The following is a 23,669-nucleotide window of genomic DNA, read 5'->3' on the forward strand; positions in this document are numbered from 1 at the left end:
TCTGATGTACTAAACAGAAGAGCTCCAGAGATACACTATATATACAAAAGTATGCGGACACCCCTTCAACGTAGTGGATTCAGCTATTCAGCCACACCCATTGTTGACGAATTGAGTGTATAAAATTGAGCACACAGTCATGCAATCTCCATAGCCATTGGCAGTAGAATGGCCTTAATGAAGAGCTCAATGTGGCATCGTCATAGGATGCCACCTTTCCAACAAGTCAGTTCGTAAAAATTCTGCCCTGTTAGAGCTGCCCCGGTCAACTATAAGTGCTGCTATTGTGATATGGAATCGTCAAGGTGAACCAACGGCTCAGCCACGATGTGGTAGGCCACACAAGCTCACAGAACAGGACCGCCGAGGGCTGAAGCACGTAGCGCGTAGAAAAATCATCTGTCCTCGGTTGCAACACTCACTACCGAGTTCCAAACTGCCTCTGAAAGCAACATCAGCACAAAGCTGTTCATTGGGAGCTTCATGAAAAGGGTTTCCATGGCCGAGCAGCCGCACACAAGCCTAAGATCACCATGCTCAAAGCGAAGCGTTGGCTGGAGTGTTATAAAGCTTTCCGCCATTGGACTCAGGAGCAGTTTGCTGGAGGAGGAATACTTTCTGGGGATGTATTTCATGGTTTAGGCTAGGCCCATTAGTTCCTGTGAAGGGAAATCTTAACGCCACAGCATGCAATGACATTCTAGACGATTCTATGCCTCCAACTTTTTGGCAACAGTTTGGGGAAGGCCCTTTCCGCTTTCAGCATGACAATGCCCCTGTGCACAAAGCAAGGTCCATACTGAAATGATTTGTTGAGATCGGTGTGGAAGAACTTGACTGGCCTGCTCAGAGCCCTGAACTCAACCCCATCAAACACCTTTGGGAGGAATTGGAATGCCAAATGTGAGTCAGGCCTAATCGCCCAACCTCACTAATGCTCTTGTGGCTGAATGGAAGCAAGTCCCCGCAGCAATGTTCCAACATTTAGTGGAAGGCCATCCCAGAAGAGTGGAGGCTGTTATAGCAGCAAAGGGGGGGACCATCTTCATATTAATGCCCATGATTTTAAAAAATAGATGTTTGATGGGCAGGTGTCCACATACATTTGGTCATGTAGTGTACTATATAATACATAGTGTAATATTTCATTATGTGTCCTCTCCTACCTGTACGTTAGGGTTGTGTAAACCTGCCTATTCATTAGGGTTGTGAAAACCTACCTGTATATTAGGGTTGTGAGATCCCAGGTCTGCGTTGGCCAGCTCAGGGAAGTTCCTGAGGTCCAGGATGAAGGGTTCTGGGTCCTCCTCTGGTTCTGGTTTGGGCAGAACCCCCTGGGACCAGCCACGGCGTCGGGGTCTCTGAGAGGATGGGTTGGATGATGCCAGGCTCTGGAGCTGGTTCTGCTGCTGGAGGTCCTCCAGAGTCTCACCCACATCGCCACCCGGGCTAGCCTGAGATATCACCAAAAGAAAAAACAGATCAATTATTTCATTTTTTCATGCATCACCTCATACAGGTTGATAGTAGATGACAGATAATCCATCCATTGAGATGATCCCTGAGAGTAGGTATCTCTTTAACAAGAGTCCTGATGCAGGCCCATGCACCAGCTTTGTCCTATTGTTGCAAAACTATATTTTGGATCAGAACATTTTCTCAGAATTTTTTAAAAATGTTGTGAAATGTTCAGAGACAATAATCTTATAAATGTTGATACAAGATGACATTTCTGTGGCATTACAGAACATTCCACACGTAGTTAGATAAGACTGAATGAACATGCTGAAGACTGACTGAATGAAGATAACAACAAATGAGCTAATTCAATTTCATATCATCATGACCTAACCGGAGGTGTATACTATGAAGTAAGCTAGATCTACTCAGGCTTTTCTAAAGACAGCCAGCTTCAGTTAGCTTCACATTCAAGCTCAGGCTTCATCCATACTACGATGGCCATGGCTCACATCAACAGCATCCTCCCGGATACCCTAGACCCACTCCAATTCACATACCGCCCCAACAGATGGACAGATGACGCAATCTCAATCGCACTCCACACTGCCCTTTCCCACCTAGACAAAAGGAACAGCTATGTGAGAATGCTGTTCATTGACTACAGCTCAGTGTTCAACACCATAGTGCCCACGAAGCTCATCATTAAGCTAAGGACCCTGGGACTAAATACCTCCCTCTGCAACTGGATCCTGGACTTCCTGACGGGCCACCCCTCATGGTCTGACACGCTGATCCTCAACACTGGGGCCCCTCAGGGGTGTGTACTTAGTCCTATCCTGTACTCCCTGTTCACCCACGACTGCATGGCCAAACACGACTCCAACACCATTATTAAGTTTGCTGATGATACAAGTGGTAGGCCTGATCACCGATAACGATGAGACAGCCTATAGGGAGGAGGTCAGAGAACTGGCCTCTCCCTCAATGTGAGGAGCTGATCGTGGATTACAGAAAAAGGTGGGCCAAACAGGCCCCCATTAACATTGACGGGCTGTAGTGGAGCAGGTCGAGTTTCAAGATCCTTGGTGTCCACATCACCAACGAACTATCATGGTCCAAACCCACCAAGACAGTCGTGAAGAGGGCACGACAACACCTTTTCCCCCTCAGGAGACTGAAAAGATTTGGCATGGGTCCCCAGATCGTCAAAAAGTTATACAGCTGCACCATCGAGAGCATGGTTGCATCACCGCCTGGTATGGCAACTTCTGAGCATCTGACCATAAGGCGCTACAGAGGGTAGTGCGTACGGCCCAGTACAACACTAGGGCCAAGCTTCCTGCCATCCAGGACCTATATAATAGGCGGTGTCAGAGGAAAGCCCATAAAATTGTTAGAGACTCCCGTGACCCAAGTCATAGACTGTTTTCTCTGCAACCGCACGGCAAGCGGTACTGGAGCACCAAGTCTAGGACCAAAAGGCTCCTTAGCAGCTTCTACCCCCAAGTCATAAGACTGCTGAACAACTAATCAAATGTCCACCGGACTATCTACATTGACCCCCCCATTTGTTTTGTACACTGCTGCTACTCGCTGTTTATTATCTATGCATAATCACGTCACCCCTACCTACATGTACAAATTACCACAACTAGCCTGTACCCTCGCACACTGACTTGTATGTAGCCTCGTTATTGTTATTTTATTGTGTTACTTTTTATAATTTTTACTTTAGTTTATTTGGTAAATATTTTCTTGAACTGCAATGTTGGTTAAGGGCTTGTAAAGTAAGCATTTAACGGTAAGGTCTACACTTGTTGTATTCGGTGCATGTGACAAATAAAGTTTGATTTGATATCACTTGTCCACCTGGCAGTAATTCTAGGCTTGTAACTGCGGGTGCATGTTGCACATGGCTAGTCGAACGCTGAACTCTTTATTGAAACAATGCTGAAACATCAATCCATGGGCGAGTCAGTGCCACATTTTCATTTACCGGTATGTCCAAATCAAAATGAAAAAAAGTTATCTTGCCATTTCAGCAGGCTATTGTGTCAAATAAGCTTTTACAAGTGCTGTCTTCATGTTATTACTTATCATTAATGTCGTCTTTGTTGTGCTTTGGTGTGCTTATCAATGTATAAGCACCTTTTTTCCCACTTCTTTCGATAAAATAATTGTATTAAGTCATTGTATACACAAGTTTTACTTTATGTGAAGTTTTAAATGCATTCTGTCATTGCTAAATGTGTAATGTGGTAGGTATTTTAACATGACTATTTTTAACACACAAAAAAACATTTGATTAAAAAAATATTTAATCAGTCGTCCTCAAATGAAGGGAAAGGATGACGCAATCTTTATGAGGGAGGAAATCTGATTGCATTGTTCCTCAACTCCCAGCTCAGACAGTTCATTCAGGATAAATGGAGTTAGCCTTGCGTTAGCCTGCCTGGGAGCAGGTTAGTTCTGAAGGATTCATTCCCATAGAAATTAAACTGGCTAAAAGGTGAGTCACTTTCATGATACCGGTTATCCCGAGTTGAATTCAAAGTTGACCAAAGTTACCTCTGTAAATGCTCAAACCTGATTCCTAGTATAGGGCTCTGAGACAAAGCAAAACAAAACACTTAACTGTATGGATGTTTCTGCACCACGCACTTTCATAACCACAATGGGCTCCCGAGTGGCGCAGTTGTCTAAGGCACTGCATTTCAGTGCTAGAGGTGTCACTACAGACCCTGGTTCGCTTCCAGGCTGTATCACAACCGGCCGTGATTGGGAGTCCCATAGGATGATGCACAATTGTCCCAGTGTAAGAATGTGTTCTTAACTGACTTGCCGAGTTAAATAAATCAAATGGAAATATGTATCTGACTTTACATTTACATTACATTTAAGTCATTTAGCAGACGCTCTTATCCAGAGCGACTTACAAATTGGTGCATTCACCTTATGACATCCAGTGGAACAGCCACTTTACAATAGTGCATCTAAATCTTTTAAGGGGGGGATTACTTTATCCTATCCTAGGTATTCCTTAAAGAGGTGGGGTTTCAGGTGTCTCCGGAAGGTGGTGATTGACTCCGCTGTCCTGGCGTCGTGAGGGAGTGTGTTCCACCATTGGGGAGCCAGAGCAGCGAACAGTTTTGACTGGGCTGAGCGGGAACTGTACTTCCTCAGTGGTAGGGAGGTGAGCAGGCCAGAGGTGGATGAACGCAGTGCCCTTGTTTGGGTATAGGGACTGATCAGAGCCTGGAGGTACTGAGGTGCCGTTCCCCTCACAGCTCCGTAGGCAAGCACCATGGTCTTGTAGCGGATGCGAGCTTCAACTGGAAGCCAGTGGAGAGAGCGGAGGAGCGGGGTGACGTGAGAGAACTTGGGAAGGTTGAACACCAGACGGGCTGCGGCGTTCTGGATGAGTTGTAGGGGTTTAATGGCACAGGCAGGGAGCCCAGCCAACAGCGAGTTGCAGTAATCCAGACGGGAGATGACAAGTGCCTGGATTAGGACCTGCGCCGCTTCCTGTGTGAGGCAGGGTCGTACTCTGCGGATGTTGTAGAGCATGAACCTACAGGAACGGGCTACCGCCTTGATGTTAGTTGAGAACGACAGGGTGTTGTACAGGATCACGCCAAGGTTCTTAGCGCTCTGGGAGGAGGACACAATGGAGTTGTCAACCGTGATGGCGAGATCATGGAACGGGCAGTCCTTCCCCGGGAGGAAGAGCAGCTCCGTCTTGCCGAGGTTCAGCTTGAGGTGGTGATCCGTCATCCACACTGATATGTCTGCCAGACATGCAGAGATGCGATTCACCACCTGGTCATCAGAAGGAGGAAAGGAGAAGATTAATTGTGTGTCATCTGCATAGCAATGATAGGAGAGACCATGTGAGGTTATGACAGAGCCAAGTGACTTGGTGTATAGCGAGAATAGGAGAGGGCCTAGAACAGAGCCCTGGGGACACCAGTGGTGAGAGCGCGTGGTGAGGAGACAGATTCTCGCCACGCCACCTGGTAGGAGCGACCTGTCAGGTAGGACGCAATCCAAGCGTGGGCCGCGCCGGAGATGCCCAACTCGGAGAGGGTGGAGAGGAGGATCTGATGGTTCACAGTATCGAAGGCAGCCGATAGGTCTAGAAGGATGAGAGCAGAGGAGAGAGAGTTAGCTTTAGCGGTGCGGAGCGCCTCCGTGATACAGAGAAGAGCAGTCTCAGTTGAATGACTAGTCTTGAAACCTGACTGATTTGGATCAAGAAGGTCATTCTGAGAGAGATAGCGGGAGAGCTGGCCAAGGACGGCACGTTCAAGAGTTTTGGAGAGAAAAGAAAGAAGGGATACTGGTCTGTAGTTGTTGACATCGGAGGGAGCACTTTATTGTGCTGTCATGTTTAAAATGTATGTACTGTTTATACAGTATGTATTATTCTTCATCAATCAGTCAATCAAAGTACATACAGCTCAAGTCAAAGCTGTTTTACTCCACAAGGTATGTAGGTATCTGCTTTACAGAGAAGAGATTTAGTCAGTCTGTCAGTCTACATCACAGCTGGTTGGCGTTAGCAGTAATACCGTCTACAGGGATAGAGGTTTGGAGTGAAGCCTGGGATGGTACAAGCAGGTAGAATATCACACACACATACACACAAACACATTCACACATGTATACATACACACACGCACAAACGTGTGCACGCACACACACACAAATCTCCATCATCTGGTTCACTTTAGTATGTAGTCCGTGAGTCTGGGCCGAGAGAGAGGCCTCTTGAGTCAACAACATCAAACCCAGCTGAGTCACTTGACACTGACTGTGCTTTGTCCGTCTGTCTAACCCATCTCTGTCTGTCTGTCTGTCTGTCTGTCTGTCTGTCTGTCTGTCTGTCTAACCCATCACTGTCTTCATGGTGGGATATCACACTGTATTGTTCTTATGGATATACAGTGGGTATCAGAAGTATTCACCCCCCTTGGATTTCTTCACATTTTGTTACATTTACAAAGGGGTTTTGAAATAGATTTAATTGTGTGTTTTTGTGTCATTGATCTACACAAAAAAATCAACGCATTTTTACAAATTAAAAACAATTATAGTACATTTTAAAAATAAATAACAAAAATATAGTTGTTGCATAAGTATTCACCCCCTTTGATTAGGAAATCTTTAATAAGTTCAGGAGTGAAATGTGTCTTAACAAATCAAATAACAATTTACATGCACTCTGTGTGAAATAATAGGGTTTTTTGAATAACTACCCCCTTCCTCTGTCCCCAATACATACAGCATCTGTAAAGTCCCTCAGTCAAGCATTGAATTTCAAGCACAGATTCAATTACAAAGAACTGGGAGCTTTTCGAAAGCCTCATAAAAAGGGCAGAGATTGATAGATGGGCAACAATAACAAATCAGACATCGAATATCTATTTGAGCATGGTCAAGTTAATAATTATGCTGTGGATGACGTATTAAACCACCCAGACACATCAAAGATATAGTTTGATGATTACATTCCAGTCCTGAACTGGAATGAAACAGGACTGGAATGAAACTGCTCAGGGGATTTTAAAACAGCTACGGAGTTCAATGGCTGTGATGAGAGGAAACTGAGGATGGATCAACAAACATTGTAATGAACTAAGTGAGAGAGTGAAAAGAAGAATACAAATATACCAAAACATGCATCCTGTATGCAACAAGGCACTAAAGTAATACTGCAAAAAAAGCATGGCAAAGGAATACACTTCTTAGCCTCAATACAAAGCCTTGTGTTCCAACACGCCACTGAGTAGTGGTGGCCGCATCTGTCACTGCTTGAAAATCTATGGCAAAGGCTTGCAAAAGTTCTTAGAGACTTACCCAAGAAGAGGCACAGCTGTCATCGCTGCCAAATGTGTTCCAAACATGTATTGACTCCGGGTTAATCAAATCTAATCTTATTTGCTTACTTACAAGACTTAACCAACAACACAGTGTTAAGTAAAATAAGTGTTAAGAAAAAATAAGAAATAAAAGTAACAAATAATGAAATGGCAGCAATAAAATAACAGTAGTGAGGCTATACACAGGGGGTCCCGGTACAGAGTCAATGTGCGGGGACACAGGTTAGTAATTGAGGTAATATGTACATGTAGGTTGAGTTGAAGTGACTATACCTAGATAATTAACAGAGAGAAGCAGCAGAATAAAAGGGGGGACAAGGCAAATAGTCTGGGTAGCCATTTGATTAGATGTTCAGGAGTCTTATGGCTTGGGGGTAGAAGCTGTTAAGAAGCCTTTTGGACCTAGACTTGGTGCTCCGGTACTGCTTGATGTGCGGTAGCAGATAGAACAGTCTATGACTAGGGTGGCTGGAGTCTCTGACAATATTTAGGGCCTTCCTCTGAAAGCTTGGCCCCAGTGATGTACTGGGCCGTACGCACTACCCTCTGAAGTGCCTTGCGGTCGGAGGCCGAGCAGTTGCCATACCAGGCAGTGATGCAACCAGTCAGGATGCTCTCGATGGTGCAGCCGTAGAACCTTTTGAGGATCTGAGGACCCATGCCAAATCTTTTCAGTCTCTTGAGGGGGAATAGTCCACAATCATCTCCTTTGTTTTGATCATGTTGAGGGAGAGGCTGTTATCCTGGCACCACACGGCCAGGTCTCAGAACTAATCCCTATAGGCTGTCTCATCGTTGTCGGTGATCAGGCCTACCACTGTTGTGTAATCGGAAAACATACTGATAGTGTTGGAGTCTAACTATCATTCCATGCAGTCATGAGTGAACAGGGGCTGAAGGAGCTGAGAACGCACCCCTGAGGGGCCCCCGTGTTGAGGATCAGTGTGGCGGATGTCTTACCACCTGGAGGCGGCCCGTCAGGAAGTCCAGGATCCAGTTGCAGAGGGAGGTGTTTAGTCCCAGGGTCCGTAGCTTAGTGATGAGCGTTGAGGGCACTACAATGTTGAACACTGAGCTGTAGTCAATGAATAGCATTCTCACATAGGTGTTCCCAGAGGCTGCTGTTCTATCCTGCCGCTACAGTGTATAACCTACCAGCTGTATGTCATTCATGTCGTCGCTCAGCCACAACTCGGTGAAACATAAGATATTACAAGCTTATATCAAGGTATATTCGTTGCTGTTTTAAAAAATAAACATTTTTTTGGCTCAGAGCTGTGCTCAGCTCTGTGTTCTGCCTCTGATCAAAGCCTTCTAACCACTGATCATGTGTATCCTGTCTTGACTCACATCTCTGGCTGTGTCTCTAACACACGCAAAACAGATGTCCTCTCCCCAATCCCCTCCACAAACCACCCATACATGCATTCCACTTCCAACCTTCAGCTAGATTTCAGCTTGACCAAAAACCAGAGTTCTGCAGAGAAGGCCATTCATGGAACAGGTTCAGGTTGGGGCTTTACTTTAGCTGAGGTTGGGTGTTAAAACAAATGTATCCCAGTAGTCATAACAGAGGAGCCTGCCTTTGAATGAGTCAAGAATGGAGTTGGATACCAGGAACGCAGCGTTCTGTGCCAGGAAGAATAACTATTAGTGGTGCATGAGTGGGTCTAGATTCACCAGGCACACGATACAATGAAAGGAAAGTTATTCCAGTCTTAACAACTTCCATCCATATATGACACAGAGAGAGGGAGAGAATGAGGGGAAGGGGGGGTGGAGAAGACAAGATGAAAAAAGAGAAGATATTTTTTTACAGATCCATACATTAAACCTCATTACCAAGAGGCTACGCTACACTGTAGTCTATCCCCAGTACTCCTTTCTCTCTTGATAACATCATGACAGGTCGCATAAGCTATGTTTACACAGGCAGCCCTTATTGGCAAAAAATCTGATCTGGTCAAAAGGACAATTAGTGGCAACAAGATCAGAATTGGGTTGCCTGTGTAAACGCAGCCATAATGTATGACTGACTGATGGTCCCCTTCATAACTTCCGCCACTCTCTTTGGACCATTCACCTATCCCAGGTTGGAAGGAAACCGAAGAGCTAAGTTAGAGGCAAAACAAAATTGTCCTGCTCAACTGCACACGACAGAGCCATTGGGATGTGACTCTTCTAGCTCTCCTCCATATAAACATTAACATCACCAAAGCAACCTGTTCCACAGATATATATTTCTCTCTGAGTGAAGGAGTGTAAATTGGGGAAAAGAGTTGGGAGAACAGAGCACAGGGTATTGATAGGGCTCTCTGAATTCATTGCTTTAACAAACAAACACTGACACACATAGTAAACAGAGCGAGAGAGAGAGAGAGAGGGAGCTCGACCAGAGAATTCTTGGAGATCCACAAGAAGCATGGAGAGTTGGCCAGGAGAAACATCCCCTGGAAACCAACGAAGACAATCACCAGAACAGAGACACACTCTGGGGAAGGGAGGCCAGTGTGTGTGTGTGTGTGTGTGTGTGTGTGTGTGTGTGTGTGTGTGTGTGTGTGTGTGTGTGTGTGTGTGTGTGTGTGCGTGCGTGCGTGCGTGCGTGCGTGCGTGCGTGTGTGTGTGTGTGCGTATCTGTGGCTGGACGCCTGCCCGGAATCTGGCAGAAACTCTGAGAAATCTCTCATTGTCGGACTTATTTGTTCTTCTTCTCTGGCACCACGTCGGCGTGTAACTATCTGATTTGGTTGGCATTCCCCGATAGTATCACTAGCATAGCCAAACGTGTTTTATCCTATCTCTTCAATAAAGCAGTCTTTGTGCATTCTCATTGCAGACACTCACTGTAGCTATGGGTAGCTCTGGAAAGATTGCTAACAAAGGCAGCCAGAGTCCAAAAATAACACCTTGAATTACCAAACAAACCCACAGCGGCCCAACAATAACATGTAGTGAAGCATGATACTTTACCAAACCACCGCTAGGGCTCTGCTGACCTAACGGTGTTCTAGAGTGACACGGTACCAAACCACCGCTAGTGCTCTGCTGACCTAACGGTGTTCTAGAGAGACACGGTACCAAACCACCGCTAGTGCTCTGCTGACCTAACTGTGTTCTAGAGTGACACGGTACCAAACCACCGCTATAGTGCTCTGCTGACCTAACGGTGTTCTAGAGAGACACGGTACCAAACCACCGCTAGGGCTCTGCTGACCTAACTGTGTTCTAGAGAGACACGGTACCAAACCACCGCTAGGGCTCTGCTGACCTAACGGTGTTCTGGAGAGACACGGTACCAAACCACCGCTAGGGCTCTGCTGACCTAACGGTGTTCTAGAGTGACACGGTACCAAACCACCGCTAGTGCTCTGCTGACCTAACTGTGTTCTAGAGTGACACGGTACCAAACCACCGCTAGTGCTCTGCTGACCTAACTGTGTTCTAGAGAGACACGGTACCAAACCACCGCTATAGTGCTCTGCTGACCTAACTGTGTTCTAGAGAGACACGGTACCAAACCACCGCTAGGGCTCTGCTGACCTAACGGTGTTCTAGAGAGACACGGGACCAAACCACCGCTATAGTGCTCTGCTGACCTAACTGTGTTTTAGAGAGACACGGTACCAAACCACCGCTAGTGCTCTGCTGACCTAACGGTATTCTAGAGAGATATGGTACCAAACTGAGAGATATGGTACCAAACCACCGCTAGTGCTCTGCTGACCTAACAGTGTTCTAGAGAGATATGGTACCAAACCACCGCTAGTGCTCTGCTGACCTAACAGTGTTCTAGAGAGATATGGTACCGAACTGAGAGATATGGTACCAAACCACCGCTAGTGCTCTGCTGACCTAACAGTGTTCTAGAGAGATATGGTACCGAACTGAGAGATATGGTACCAAACCACCTCTAGTGCTCTGCTGACCTAACAGTGTTCTAGAGAGATATGGTACCAAACCACCGCTAGTGCTCTGCTGACCTAACAGTGTTCTAGAGAGATATGGTACCAAACTGAGAGATATGGTACCAAACCACCGCTAGTGCTCTGCTGACCTAACAGTGTTCTAGAGAGATATGGTGCCAAACCACCGCTAGTGCTCTGCTGACCTAACAGTGTTCTAGAGAGATATGGTACCAAACAGGCACTAATTGGAGTTCCATGACTGGAGAATGTACAGTGCCCTAAGGAACTAGAGTTGACTGTTAGACTGCAAGTCTTGCTGTTATGCTTCATATGAATCTTTCAGATCTATGTATGTGTATTCATGGAATATGTGTGTGTGTGTGTGTGTGTGTGTGTGTGTGTGTGTGTGTGTGTGTGTGTGTGTGTGTGTGTGTGTGTGTGTGTGTGTGTGTGTGTGTGTGTGTGTGTGTGTGTGTGTGTGTGTGTGTGTGTGTGTGCGTGTCACACACTGTGTGTTCTTTAGCTCACCACACACTAACGCAGTTCCGTTGAAGCGTTAGTTTACGTTTCTTCTTCATTAAAACCTGAAGCTGAGATTGCAGTGTGTACCAACCAGCATACGCAACCAGGCTGTAGTTTCATACCTGGATTATGGTATACAGTTTCAGTTTAACCTCAATTAGGGCGTCGGACAATTGAGAACTTTCCACTCCACACAGTCACCCCCTGTCACCATATAGAACAGCAACTTGAACTTCTGTACGGGATAAAGAATTTGGCACTGTCCGTGAATGTGGCATGGGCATCAGCTCCCCTCTAAGAGGGGGAACTAGCCGATCATTCCAGGATTATTTGGTTTAACAATTAGCAGAGCCTCTCAACCCAATTCTACCCCTCATCCCTGTTGCTCAGCCTCCACACACACATGCACATGAAAGCATACACGCACATGAAAGCATACACGCACACACACACACACACACACACACACACACACACACACACACACACACACACACACACACACACACACACACACACACACACACACACACACACACACACACACACACACACACACACACACACACACACACACACACACGCACACACATATATACTGAGTATAAAAAACATTAAGAACACCTGCTCCTTCCATGACATAGACTGACCAGGTGAATCCAGGTGAATGAACAGGTTAAAGAAAGATTTTTAAGCCTTGAGACCACTGAGACATGGATTTTGTATGTGTGCCATTCAGAAGGTGAATGGGCAAGACAAAATATTTAAGTGCCTTTGAACGTGGTATGGTAGTAGGTGCCAGACGCACCGATTTGTGTGAAGAACTGCTGGATTTTTCACACTCAACAGTTTCCTGTGTCTATGACGAATGATCCACCACCCAAAAGGACATCCAGCCAACTTGTGACTACTGTACGAAGCATTGGTCCACATTGGCCAGCATTCCTTTTGAACACTTTCGACACCTTGTAGAAATGTTAATGCCCCGACAAATAGAAGCTGTTCTGAGGGCAAAAGGAGGGTGATACTTGATATTAGGAACAAGTTCCTAATATTTGGCATACTCAGTGTACATTTACACATGCATGCTCACACATACACACATAAGAGAGTCACATCCAATACTGTTGCATACATTCCAGGCCAGAGTTAGGATAAGTAAGTAGTTGTTTGTGTGTAAAACAGGTGGTTCATGTTGCGTCCCTCAAACATTTAGCCTCGCCAGCTCCCTCTGAGCAATGTCAACCCAACCGCTCGTTCACTTTAATAAAGATATCCCAGATACCCCAGCATGTCACAGAGAGAGATGGAGGGGGAAGAGAGGGGGAGAGAATGCAAAATCAGGATAGGGAGAGATTGTGTGAGAGAGGAAGTGAGCGTGAGAAAGCGAGTGAGAAAGAGCATGTTTTCACACTCCGCACAATTCCACCCTGCCATTGTTGGTTTCTAAACTGGCGCTGTGCTACTTTTTGCCAGATTGTCAAATTCTCCAGAACATTCTTTCACCTTCCAGGCAGCAAGCAAGGTATGTTCTGGCCCCCTGCCGGGCCAACGGTGAGAGAGACTTCCGCTGTATCTAGTGATCTATAGGCATCTTCTGTGAGGCTCAGTACATGGATGCCTGCATGGGGGAGTTCCACAGTTATACTGTTATAGAGCTTGGCCATCTAATCAAAAGCCTTCATCTTCTACAAGAAAACAGTGGAGACATAAAATCAGTTTTATAAGAGAAACAGGACCTTTGTGCAAAGGCGCTGCTTCCATAATCAAGAGGTGCTGGTTGTCGTGAGATCATCTAGAGATGGTTTCCTGGACCCAGATCGCACCAATTCCTGTACTAAGATTCATGTTCAATGGAGAATGTTCATTGAAAGTGCTTTTTAGTCTAGGGCTCGGGACTGGGACCCAGGAAACTGCATGGCCCCTTGTGACTGAGCCATTAACCAAAACTCTCGAGTTAACAGACAAAGAGACAGATAGAATGAAGTCAGTGCTAGGGTGAAGGATATGGGGTTTCTGTGTTCTGGTAACACCCAATAAATCCAGAGGTAGAAATATAAGAGGACCAATGAAATCAGATTCCCTCCCTCTCGCAACGATTGCATCATCATCCACTTAATTTGACGAAAACGACTGATTCAATATTTTATTAAGCAAATATTTGTGCGTGTTCAAAATTAGAGCAATATCCACCGTCATAGTATGGATGAAGCATGAGCTGCAACGGGAAGCCACAGTAACTGAAGCTGGCTAGCTTCAGAAAACCCTCAATAGATCTAGCGTCAATCGTAATGTCCCCTCTGGTATTTACATCTCTCTAACTTAAGTCAAACCACATACACCGCAGCTCAGCTGAGCTTCATACAGCAGATCTCTGCCATGTGTTATGAGGTATGGTGAATCAGAAAAAGAGAGGAGACGAAAGAAACTCAAAGCACCTTTGTGGATAGCGAAAGAGAGGGTAAAGAGGGTAAGTCCTGAAGAAACACCAATTACTTACATGATCATTTATCATTTATTCGCACGTAATTACTAAATCAATACCTTCAAGTCCTCCTCTTGTGTTGAAATTCTCTCCCATTGTTTCTGTGTACTTTACCTTTAGTTAGCGTGTATGTTCGTAGTAACAGGGCTGTAAAATGAAGTGGTCTCTGTTTCAGCATTAAACAACGTAGTTACTTGTGAGGTACCACTGCATTGGACGACTCCATCCAATGTCGACAAGAGTACATTTCTTTGTGACTGTACCCCGTTTTTACAAGATCCCACCTTCACACTTACAGGGTAGGTAGGAGGTAAGAGGGATGTAAAATGAGGCCATTGCTAGTACCATACACACTGAGTAAACAAAACATGAAGAACACCTACTCTTTCCATGACATAGACTGACCAGGTGAATCCAGGTGAAAGATATGATCCCTTATTGTTAAATCCACTTCAATCAGTGTAGATAAACAGGAGGAGGCAGGTTAAATAATACTTTTCTGAGACATGGATTGTGTATGCGTGCCATTCAGAGGGTGAATATTTTGATTTATTTGTATTTATTTAACCTTTATTTAAATAGGCAGGTCAGTAAGGAACAAATTCTTATTTAGAATGACAGCCTACCCCGGCCAACATTGGGCCAATTGTGCACTACCCTATGGAACTCTCAATCACGGCCGGATGTAATGCAGCCTGGATGGGCAAGACAACAGATTGAAGTGCCTTTAAACAGGAGGGACCCTGGCCATCTTTCATTTGGTGTTTTTCATAGTCAGTAGAAAGGGCTCTGTAGTGTCCTAAATTTTCATAACTGTGACCATAACTGCCCACCGTCTGTAAGATGTTAGTGTCTTAACGACCTTTCCACAGGTGCATGTTCATTAATTGTTTATACCCTTTACAATTAAGATCTGTGAAGGGTCCTGAAAAAGGGACGTTTCTTTTCTTGCTGAGTTTATATACATAAACACACACACACACCAAGGATATAATAGTTTTTTGATTTTATATTAGTTTTTATTTCTATTCATTTTTAGATTTGAAAATAAGTTTAGTTTCAGTTAGTTCTCAGATTTCATTAACATGTTTTTATTTGGTTTCAGTTTGATAAAAACATTTCTATTTCATTTTTATATTATTTAGTTTCAGTTTTACTGTTAGGGACAGAAAGGATAGTACCCTATGCATGGGGGCAAGGAGCCATTTACAGTTGAAGTTTTTACAGTTTACACATACCTTAGTCAAATACATTTAAGCTCAGTTTTTTACCACTTCTGATATTTAATCCTAGTAAGAATTCCCTGTATTAGGTCAGTTAGGATCACCACTTTATTTTAAGAATGTGAAATGTCAGAATAATAGTAGAGAATAATTTATTTAAGATTTTATTTTGTTCATCACATTCCCAGTGTGTCAGAAGTGTCACGCTCTGGTCGGGGTATTTTGTGTTTATCTTCATTTATTTGGTCAGGCCAGGGTGTGGCATGGGTTTTTTGTATGTGGTGTGTTGGTATTGGGATTGTAGCTTAGTGGGGTGTTCTAGTTAAGTCTATGGCTGTCTGAAGTGGTTCTCAATCAGAGGCAGGTGTTTATCGTTGTCTCTGATTGGGAACCATATTTAGGCAGCCATATTCTTTGTGTGTTTCGTGGGTGATTGTCCTTAGTGTCCTTGTTTCTGTCTCTGTGTTAGTTGTCACCAGATAGGCTGTTTTGGTTTTCACATTCCGTTTGTTGTTTTTGTATTGTTCTGTTTTTTTTTCATTATTAAAGATGTATCGAACTAACCACGCTGCATTTTGGTCCGACTCTCCTTCGACGGAAGAAAGCCGTTACAGAATCACCCACCACAGGACCAAGCAGCGTGTCAGCAACAGCGGCGCAATGAGGATTAGACATGGGACGATATATTGGATGGCAAGGGTTGCTACACATGGGAGGAGATCCTGGCGGGAAGGGATCGCCTTCCATGGGAACAGGTGGAGGCAGCGAGGAGAGCAGAGGCAGCCGGAGAGAGGAGCCGGCGATATGAGGGAACACGGTTGGCAAGGAAGCCCCAAAAATGTATTGGGGGGGCGGCTCACTGGGAGTATGGCTACGCCAGGTAGGAGACCTGCGCAAACTCCCTGTGCTTACCGGGGGGCTAGAGAGACCGGGCAGGCACCGTGTTATGCAGTGGTGCGCACGGTGTCCCCAGTGCGGGTGCATAGCCCGGTGCGGTATATTCCAGCTCCTCGTATCGGCCGGGCTAGAGTGGGCATCGAGCCAGGTAAGGTTGGGCAGGCTCGGTGCTCAAGAGCTCCAGTGCGCCTGCACGGTCCGGTCTATCCAGTACCACCTTCACACACCAGCCCTCCGGTGGCAGCTCCCCACACCAGGCTTCCTATGCGTGTTCTTGGTCCAGTCCCACCAGTGCCAGCACCACGAATCAGGCCTACAGTGTGCCTCGCCTCTCCAGCGCTGCCGGAGTCTCCCGTCTGTTCAGTGCAGCCAGAGCCTTCCTCATCTCCAGCGCTGCCGGAGTCTCCCGCCTGTTCAGCGCTGCCAGAGCCATCCTCATCTCCAGCGCTGCCGGAGTCTCCCGCCTGTTCAGCGCTGCCAGAGCCTTCCTCCTCTACAGCGCTGCTGGAGTTTCCTGCCTGTTCAGCGCAGCCAGAGCTGCCAGTCTGCATGGAGCAGCCAGAGCTGCCAGTCTGCATGGAGCAGCCAGAGCTGCCAGTCTGTATGGAGCAGCCAGAGCTGCCAGTCTGTATGGAGCAGCCAGAGCTGCCAGTCTGCATGGAGCAGCCAGAGCTGCCAGTCTGCATGAAGCAGCCAGAGCTGCCAGTCTGCATGGAGCAGCCAGTCTGCATGGAGCTGCCAGTCTGCAATGAGCTGCCAGTCTGCAAGGAGCTGCCAGTCTGCACGGAGCCGCCAGAGCTGCCAGTCTACATGGAGAAGCCAGAGCCACCAGTCAGCGTGGAGCAGCCAGAGCCGCCAGTCAGCGTGGAGCAGCCAGAGCCGCCAGTCAGCATGGAGCCGCCAGTCTGCAAGGAGCTGCCAGTCTGCAAGGAGCTGCCAGTCTGCACGGAGCTGCCAGAGCTGCCAGTCTGTAAGAAGCCGCCAGAGCTGTCAGCCTACATGGAGCAGCCAGAGCCGCCAGTCAGCGTGGAGCAGCCAGATCCGCCAGTCAGCCAGACTCTTCCAGATCCGCCAGTCAGCCAGACTCTTCCAGATCCGCCAGTCAGCCAGACTCTTCCAGATCCGCCAGTCAGCCAGACTCTTCCAGATCCGCCAGTCAGCCAGACTCTTCCAGTTCCGCCAGTCAGCCAGACTCTTCCAGATCCGCCAGTCAACCAGACTCTTCCAGATCCGCCAGTTAGCCAGGATCTGCCAGAACCGCTAGCCAGCCAGGATCTTCCGGATTCAGCAACCTGCCTGAGCTTCCTCTCGGTGCCGAGCTTCCTCTCGGTGCCGAGCTTCCCCTCGGTCCCGAGCTACCCCTCAGTCCCGATCTGCTCCTCAGTCCAGTGGGGTTCTGGGTGAGGACTACTAGGCCATGGTCGGCGGCGAGGGTGGACTATTCAAGGACGCGAGGAGGAGGGACTAAGACGGTGATTGAGTGGGGTCACCATGGACAGACGCCCACCCGGACCCTCCCTATTGTTTCGAGGTGTGTCCGGGAGTCCGCACCTTTTGGGGGGAGGGGGGGGGTTCTGTCACACCCTGGTCGAGGTATTTTGTGTTTATCTTCATTTATTTGGTCAGGTCAGGGTGTGGCATGGGGTTTTTGTATGTGGTGTGTTGGTATTGGGATTGTAGCTTAGTGGGGTGTTGTAGTTAAGTCTATGGCTGTCTGAAGTGTTTCTCAATCAGAGGCAGGTGTTTATCGTTGTCTCTGATTGGGAACCATATTTAGGCAGCCATATTATTTGTGTGTTTCGTGGGTGATTGTCCTTAGTGTCCTTGTTCCTGTCTCTGTGTTAGTTGTCACCAGATAGGCTGTTTCGGTTTTCACATTCCGTTTGTTGTTTTTGTATTGTTCATGTTTTTTTTTCATTATTAAAGATTTATCGAACTAACCACGCTGCATTTTGGTCCGACTCTCCTTCGACGGAAGAAAGCCGTTACAAGAAGTTTACATACACTCGATTAGTATTTGGTAGCATTGCCTTTCAATTGTTTAACTTGGGTCAAACATTTGGGTGAATTTTGGCCTATTCCTCCTGACAGAGCTGGTATCACTGAGTCAGATTTGTAGGCCTCCTTGAGCACACACACTTTTTCAGTTCTGCCAACAAATTGTCTATAGGATTGAGGTCAGGGCTTTATGATGGCAACTCCAATACCTTGACTTTGTTGTCCTTAAGCCATTTTGCCACAACTTTGGAAGTATGCTTGTGGTCATTGTCCATTTGGAAGACCCATTTTGCGACTAAGGTTTAACTTCCTGGCTGATGTCTTGAGATGTTGCTTCAATATATCCACAACTTTCCTTTCTCATGATGCCATCTATTTTGTGAAGTGCACCAGTCCGTCCTGCAGCAAAGCACCCCCACAACATGATGCTGCCCCCCCCAGTGCTTCACGGTTGGTGTGGTGTTATTCGGCTTGCAAGCCTCCCCCTTTTTCCTCCAAACATAATGATGGTCATTATGGCCAAACAGTTCTAATTTTGTTTCATCAGACCAGAGGACATTGCTCCAAAATGCCAACAGAAGGCAATAGTAAGGTGATGGTCATAGGTTTGGTTAGGTTTACATTATAAATACATTTTAGGCCTTGTTCCAGAGCTTAGACATTGCTGATGCCTGACAGATCTTACAACGCCTGTATAGGTATATTACGAATGACCTCACCACACTATGTTATAGAAATCTGTCAGTTGATGACACAGTTGATGACGTTGCCTAGTTAAATAAAGGTTTAATAAAAAATAAGTTTTCTTCGCTTTTCTTCTCTGGTGAAACACTGCCATCTATTGGCAGCATTTACCTGCAAGAATCAGAAGTTCGAAAACCAAATATTTTTTTTAAACCTCCTTTGATTAAAAAAGAATACAAAAGATGAACATTTCTACTTTTTTTTATTACTTTGAGTTAGTTTTGAAGTCAAAGATAATAGTTTGACTATATTTTTACACACACACACACCCTTTAAACCTCCATGCTCATATGAGACACCTCTCACCTCTTTCAAAGTCAATAAGATCTCATCTTGCCATGGTAGCCAAAATAATGGGTAACTGGGCATTTTTATATATGACCCTAATTTCTTAATTAATTCCTAAACCACACCTGTGTGAATGCACCTGCTTTCAATACACTTTGTATCCCTCATTTATTCAAGTGTTTCCTTTATTTTGGCAGTAATCTGTATGTAGTAGTAACAGGGCTGTAAAATTAAGTGGTGTCTGTTTCCAGGTAAATACAATGTAGTACCAGCACGTTGGATGACTCCGTTCCATGAAGACAACAGCAAATCTGTCCGTGATCCTACCCTGTTCATGGTACCACTTACGGGGTAGATATGAGTTAAGAGGACTGTAAAATGAAGCTGTTGCTAATACCATGTAAATACCAGATGCTGTCAAGTTTACTCCAGTACAATATAACAAAGTGATTCAGTTTGTCAGTGTTTTTTTTATACAATTGAGACAAGCACACAAAAGTTTGTTTAATGAATATCAACCAAACAAACCTAGCTAGCTAGCTAGCTAAGTAGCAACACATTTGTATTCACAACCATATCAAAGACCTAGCATAACAACAAAAGTGAAATGCATAAAAAATATATATGTTTTTTAAATGTCTATGTGAATATGTGTAAATCATTTTTACATTAGCTACTGTACATACAAAAATATTTTGTATCTACATGACATGAATATATATCATATACAAATGTGATTAAACAGAATGACTGCATATATCCCTATCATGAGCTAACATAGATGACTTGCAGAAATTGCTAGCTATCTGACCATTTCACTTACCAAAAAAAGTGCCACAAATAAACTGTAACTATGCGTAAATGTAACTTTCCACAAGCATGTTATCAATTAAAGGGCATGTAGCAGCTATTTCTCAATGCCAAAAACGTGTATAATTGTAACTTAGAGCACCCCAAGAAAACATTCCCAAATTACAAACTCTTACATCAATTTTTTTAATACTCTAATATTGTTCTAAATTGGGTTTGTTTGGTTTCCATGCTCACTCTTCATATACTTGTGGGTAAAAAACCAACAACAACAACAAAAAGCGTGGGTCAGTGGTATGGAGCTAGCTAGCAATTGTATTTTTATTCATCAAGAAGCTTTGTGTGGTAGCAGGGGGTAGCAACACTTGCTATGGAAATGTGAGTATACCTCTATTATCATGTAAATGCAACACTGTGTAAAGTGGGATACAGTTGTGAGAATGAGGTCGGAGAATTGGGCATCTACTCGCAAATTTCGTCCTTGAGAACTTCCATGGCTATCAACAATAGAAGGAGGGCCTCAGCAAAATGTTGCTTTTCAAAATGGATGCTGTCCTTACCAACAATGTGGCCTATAAAGTATCACAAACAGCCAGCAGCACCAGCAGAGACAAAGCATTATCAGGACTTTACCGGGAAAGTAAAAGAGCTAACTTACTACCTCTATGCTAACCTTAGCTAGCTCTAGAGCTACCGTATTTAGCTCACATCTTCCATCTAAATAACACTGATTAATGCTAAAGTAGCCAAATTAACATGTCAACTGCCAACTGTTGCTAGCTAATTGCTGGTACTGTCATACTATAGATAGTACAAATCTATGGGAAAAGAGTAGTTTGGTCACAATGGAGGTCAATGTTTCTGTATAGAGCCTGTGGCTGGGGCCCCAACTGTGTGTATGTCTATGTGTGTGGATAGCGAGCTAAACCGAAATGCAAAGCTTTGGCCATGTATTCGATCGTGGATCTGGAGGCATTTCAGAGAAAGGAGACAGATTTTCTTTAGAGGGGTGGATTTTGTTCAATTGGAACACTTATTTCTAGAGCTTCTGGCTGTCTAGAGCCGCAGGCTGTCTCGTTGGATGGTGTCTAGTATTGGGGGAGTTTTCTATAGAGCCTGCCTGCAGGCTAAATTGAAATGTGACACTTTGGTCATGGATCTGATTGCAGATCTGGGGTCATTGATAAGTCCTGGAGACACACTTTCTATGGAGGGGTGGTTGTGGACTTTGTTAAATGGGAAAGTAATCAATGTCACAGTTGCTTCTTGTTAAAGAGGCATCAGCTAACATTAGCTTGCTATAGCTAGCTATCCTCTTCCTCTGTTTCTGAATGAATTTGTGTCTGTTTCTTTCTAGCAGGCAAAATAAGTGAGCTAGATATGTCGATAACATATCCAAGTTTGTCACTGGTATGGGGTAGTAAATATCCTAAAGCTAGCCAGTTAGACAGTGGCCATAGTGGAGTTTGGAGTGTGACTGTTTGAGGTTGTGGACAGGTGTCTTTTATACTGATAACAAGTTCAAACAGGTACCATTAATACAGGTAACGAGTGGAGGACAGAGGAGCCTCTTAAAGAAGAAGGTACAGGTCTGTGAGAGCCAGAAATCTTGCTTGTTTGTAGGTGACCAAATACTTATTTTCCATCATAATTTGCAAATAAATTAATAAAAAATCCTACAATGTGATTTTCTGGAATTTGTTTTCTCATTTTGTCTGTCATAGTTGAAGTGTACCGATGATGAAAATTACAGGCCTCTCTCATCTTTTTAAGTGGGAGAACTTGCACAATTGGTGGCTGACTAAATACTTTTTTGCCCCACTGTACTTTAGTCTGAGACTGCCATCATCAAAGATTGTGGATATACTGACAAGTTATACATGTCTCTCTGCCCTAACAATGGAAGTCGTTGTCCACCGAGTGGAACAGCGGGAAGTCTAGCTCCCTGCTATCCTTTCTTTGGATTGGTGTATACATTGTTGTAATCCTTTTTTTAATATTCGATGAGTGTTGTTGATGTCAACTCTGGAGAGAGATGCTATGCTAATAGCCTCATACCATGGATATGCATAAACTCTGCACATTTTTTTCTATCTAGAACTAACTAACTGAAATGGTTCTTCGCCTGTCCCCATACAAGAACCCTTTTTGCTTCCATTTAGAACCCTTTCTAGAGGGTTACCTGTAATGAAAAAGGCTTCCCCTATGGGGACAACTGAAGAACCCTTAGCTATCCCGAGGCAACTCCGATATGAAGCGTTTTTTTTTTCTCGCAAAGTTGCTGGGATGTCACTCAGTACACTCGTAACAACTTAAGCATTACAGGACTTCTATTAGATCAAATAAACCTTGTGTAGCAAATAAGGTATAAGTTTTTTTGTTGACCAAACGACACTCTCTCATTGGAGTCCACACAAAAGCTCCTTGCTTGGTGGGTGAAACAACGAAAAAGCGCTACCTGCTGGAGGGAGACATATTTTCTGCCAAGTTGGGCCTCCCTTTTCTTCTTCCTCTCTGCCATCATGGAACTTGTTTGTGATGATGAGGAGCGTTGTACAAAACAAAGTCTTCAGCCATTGGATCGCCTCGAACCAATCAGAGTATCAAAGCCAATAAGACATTTTCAAACCGCCGCTTTACCCACGTGTGTTCTGGCCTGGCCCAACACATCGGTTTCTGGGCCAATCAGACGGCTCCGAATGTGTTTACGGGAGGTACTCATTGCAGAGAAGAAACTAACGTCTGTGGGTGTGGTGTAGCATTCGGACGGAGCTAGCCCCTGCTGAGTCCCCAACAACCAGACATTCCGGTTTTCAGGGGAAATTGAAAAATAGCCTGTGACACGACTTCCAATTCTGGACACTAAGAAGGAGACACTCCATCTTAACTCCTCCTCTACATTTACTGGGTTGGTTGAATGGTGTAGAAGAGAACCTCCCCCTACAGTTTTTCTTCTTCTCATCAAGACTAGTATGTAGGGGATCTAGTTTCAGGCATTTATTTTACACCTGCTACCTTAGGTTACAACGGAGCAAGGAGTCTGGGTAGCCAGGCAAATAGACAGTGGCAAGTTTGAATATCGTGGGTGAGATTGAAAACTAGCAATACTGAGTCACTTCCAGGTCACGAATTTGGGAACATTTGAAAATAAAAGTCCCTCGTGTCATAGTAGAAAAGTGTCAAAAACATATAGTGTAGTTTTTCCCAATGTAGTTGTAATGTTGCATCCTATAACATGCACTATGCAAAACTGCAAAAAATACTGAATTAATATCATACACAGCGTTTTACGGCATGCCGTCCCTGGACACAGGTTGCTGAAGTGACACTTCACATCACGTTCCTTCAAATAATGTATATAAACCCTGAATTTCGGATACTATGTATTGGCTAATGAGAGGCTTTGAAGCCACCGGTCGCCTATTGGCACTCCCCGGATGAAGCAGTCCTAGTT

At 45.0% G+C, this 23,669-nt stretch overlaps 1 protein-coding gene across 1 annotated transcript in view; it reads right to left on the reverse strand.

The window, feature by feature from the left end:
- Nucleotides 1-23,669, reverse strand: part of ism2a (isthmin 2a) — a 54,937-nt gene that overhangs the window by 25,520 nt on the left and 5,748 nt on the right. The window contains exon 2 of the mRNA XM_035742404.2: nucleotides 1,221-1,454. Within this exon, the coding sequence (XP_035598297.1) occupies nucleotides 1,221-1,454 (234 nt within the window). The remainder of the gene's footprint in view (nucleotides 1-1,220; nucleotides 1,455-23,669) is intronic.

This window comes from Oncorhynchus keta, unplaced genomic scaffold (genome assembly GCF_023373465.1).
Source record: "Oncorhynchus keta strain PuntledgeMale-10-30-2019 unplaced genomic scaffold, Oket_V2 Un_contig_5916_pilon_pilon, whole genome shotgun sequence".
Lineage (NCBI taxonomy): Eukaryota > Metazoa > Chordata > Actinopteri > Salmoniformes > Salmonidae > Oncorhynchus > Oncorhynchus keta.